This window comes from Vigna umbellata, chromosome 9 (genome assembly GCF_029865625.1).
Source record: "Vigna umbellata cultivar VRB3 chromosome 9, Vumbellata_1.0, whole genome shotgun sequence".
Taxonomy (NCBI): domain Eukaryota; kingdom Viridiplantae; phylum Streptophyta; class Magnoliopsida; order Fabales; family Fabaceae; genus Vigna; species Vigna umbellata.
The window spans coordinates 27,846,146-27,848,594 of NC_142173.1; the positions used below are offsets into that span (position 1 = coordinate 27,846,146).

Here is a 2,449-nt window from a genome sequence, read left to right on the forward strand (position 1 = left end):
TTTATTAAAAAAAAAGAAAAATAAGTTTTAATAGTATATTTTTTTCTAATCATCCTTAAATCATAAACTCCTATCTATATTTAAAACAAAATATAAAAATATTTCTTTTGGGCACTTTATTTGTGCAAAACGTCGAGTCAGGGAACATGCATGTTTATTAACCTATCTGTTTTTAATACGTTAGAACATATACACCACCAGTTATCCCTAATATGAAGTTAATCTTTATGTAAATATTTTAATATGACCAGTTTAGGTATTTCCATTAAAAAAATTGTATTTTTAAGTGCTTTAATTTTTTTTATTATATTGTTTTTTATTTATTGATTCATTCTTCATCTCTGATTAATTTGCGGTTTAACTTGTTTCTTACAGCTCTAATTTTATTCAACTTAGGAAAATGACAAAAACAAGTTCAGAAATGAGTTGTAAAATATGAATGAGTGTAAAGAAACGAAAGAATACCATTGGAAGCAGACTCTTGAAAGGAGCATATATTTCCTCTCCTTGGAAAGACCCTACTCTGATAGCTGATGCCTGGGTCAGTGACCCAAAGTAATTGGCCTGTTGAATCTTGTCCTTTGTTGCCCATGAAATACCCCTGAGAATCATAACATGCTCATTAGCCACAAATAATACTAACAACTCTTAAAACTAATGGTTAAGAAAATCAAACTAACTCTCTGTTAGCAATAACACCACCGGTGAGCGTTGAGCCATTGTTTCCACCCCAACCAACAAGCATTACCCTAACACACATCAAACAAATCACATCAACAAAACAATTAATACAAATCATTCAAAACCACAAGAAAAACAGAAAAGGGAAAACGCAGAGAACGAACCCTAATTTAGGCACATCAGTGTTTGTTTTAAATTCATATTTCACAGTTTTAGGCTTCACAACCCACTGATAAGTGCCATTCTTGTTCTCGTGAACAAGTTCAGTGGTTTCGTAGTTATACACAGACTCAATCTCACTCTCTGTGTATTTCACGTTGGGACTCTCCACCTTAAAACTCTGGATAAACATTTTTCTTGCTTCCAAAGGTAAAAAGAAAAACTCTCTAAGGAGGAAGAAGAAGAAGATGGATGGTTGTGTGCAGTTTCACGTAGCGCATAACCTCAATATATAGACGAACCGCATTTGTACGCTTCTTCACATGTCACAAAATGAGTGGTTCTGAGACCCAGACTCACACAATAATTGTCAAAAAATTATATACACTATTTTACAACTTTATATTATTGTTTTCAACCATTTCATTTAGTTATAATACAGTTACAGTATGTCACAGTCAATATTTGTACCTTTTCCTAGTATATAATATGAATTCAATATTCAATATTAAATTATTCAAATTTATAATAATTATTTAAAAACGATATCTAACGGAAAGATGGGTTAACTTTTATTGACTCCCTTATTAATCTAAACATTGTACTCAATGTTAAGGAGTTGTTTTTTTTTTATAACTATTATATTTGTATAAAATATTACAACAATCAATTTAGTATCTAATATTGGTTGATTTTTTAATTTTTAATTAGATTTTTTAAATATTTTTTTGTCTACGAATGACTAGATTTTTTCGTTGCTAGTGATTCTCGTATATTTTATAAAGTAATGAGTGATAATAAATTGAAAATTTACCATTAACATTTATTCGTTGTAATTTGTTTATTGGTTTTTAATTTCTGATTTTTGAACAAATTTTAATGAATTATTTAATAGTATAAATAAATAAACTATATTTTTAAGTGGTTCCATTATTTAAAATTTTAGTATAGAAAAAAGCCAAAAAGTAAAGTATTCTTTATTTTTAAGAACGTTTTTATATTGATCTTGCTGTATAAAATTAACGAGCCTTCCATATAGTTCAATTAAATGTATTTTGAAAAAAAATTGTCTCAGTAATATGAGTAATGTTTAATAATGATATTACTTCATTAAATTTTTTTTTAATCAATCATGACATGAAAATTAGAATATCAATAAATTATTTCATCTTTTCGTTTTAACTCAATAAATTAATATTTTAAAAACCCTACCAACGAAAAAAAATACAATTTATTTTACCATTTAAGTAGAATTCACTAGCAATATAAACATTTTTTCAAAAAAAAATCATTTGATCGGAAATCATGATTTGAAATAAGCGTATAGATAGTTTTATTGAAGAGAAGGAAAGTTTATCTTTCTATTGGCACCCTCGCTTAAGCTATTCTTTTTTCTGCTTTTGGGAGCCCATCTGTATTTTTTACTTTATTTCTAACACCTCCCTTAATTACCATTCTTACTTAAAATACAATTTCAAAACTATCTAAACTAGTATAAATTAATCCTCATATATAAAATACAAGTCATATGTATTCAACTAAATTTGATTGTCACTTTTAAATTAATTCATACGCGTATTTTATTACAGGTTTTCATATAGTAATTGTC

The 2,449-nt window shown here is 27.2% G+C and overlaps 1 protein-coding gene across 1 annotated transcript; it reads right to left on the minus strand.

Annotated features, from left to right (window-relative positions):
• Positions 1 to 372: 372 nt before the first annotated feature.
• Positions 373 to 1,119, minus strand: LOC124846724 (inositol-3-phosphate synthase). Its single transcript, XM_088099835.1, has 3 exons — positions 846 to 1,119; positions 681 to 749; positions 373 to 601 (listed from the first exon to the last, which is right to left on the minus strand). The coding sequence occupies exons 1-3, from the start codon at positions 1,031 to 1,033 to the stop codon at positions 388 to 390; spliced, it is 471 nt and encodes a 156-aa protein (XP_087955961.1). The 5' UTR covers positions 1,034 to 1,119; the 3' UTR covers positions 373 to 387.
• Between the last annotated feature and the right edge of the window lie 1,330 nt (positions 1,120 to 2,449).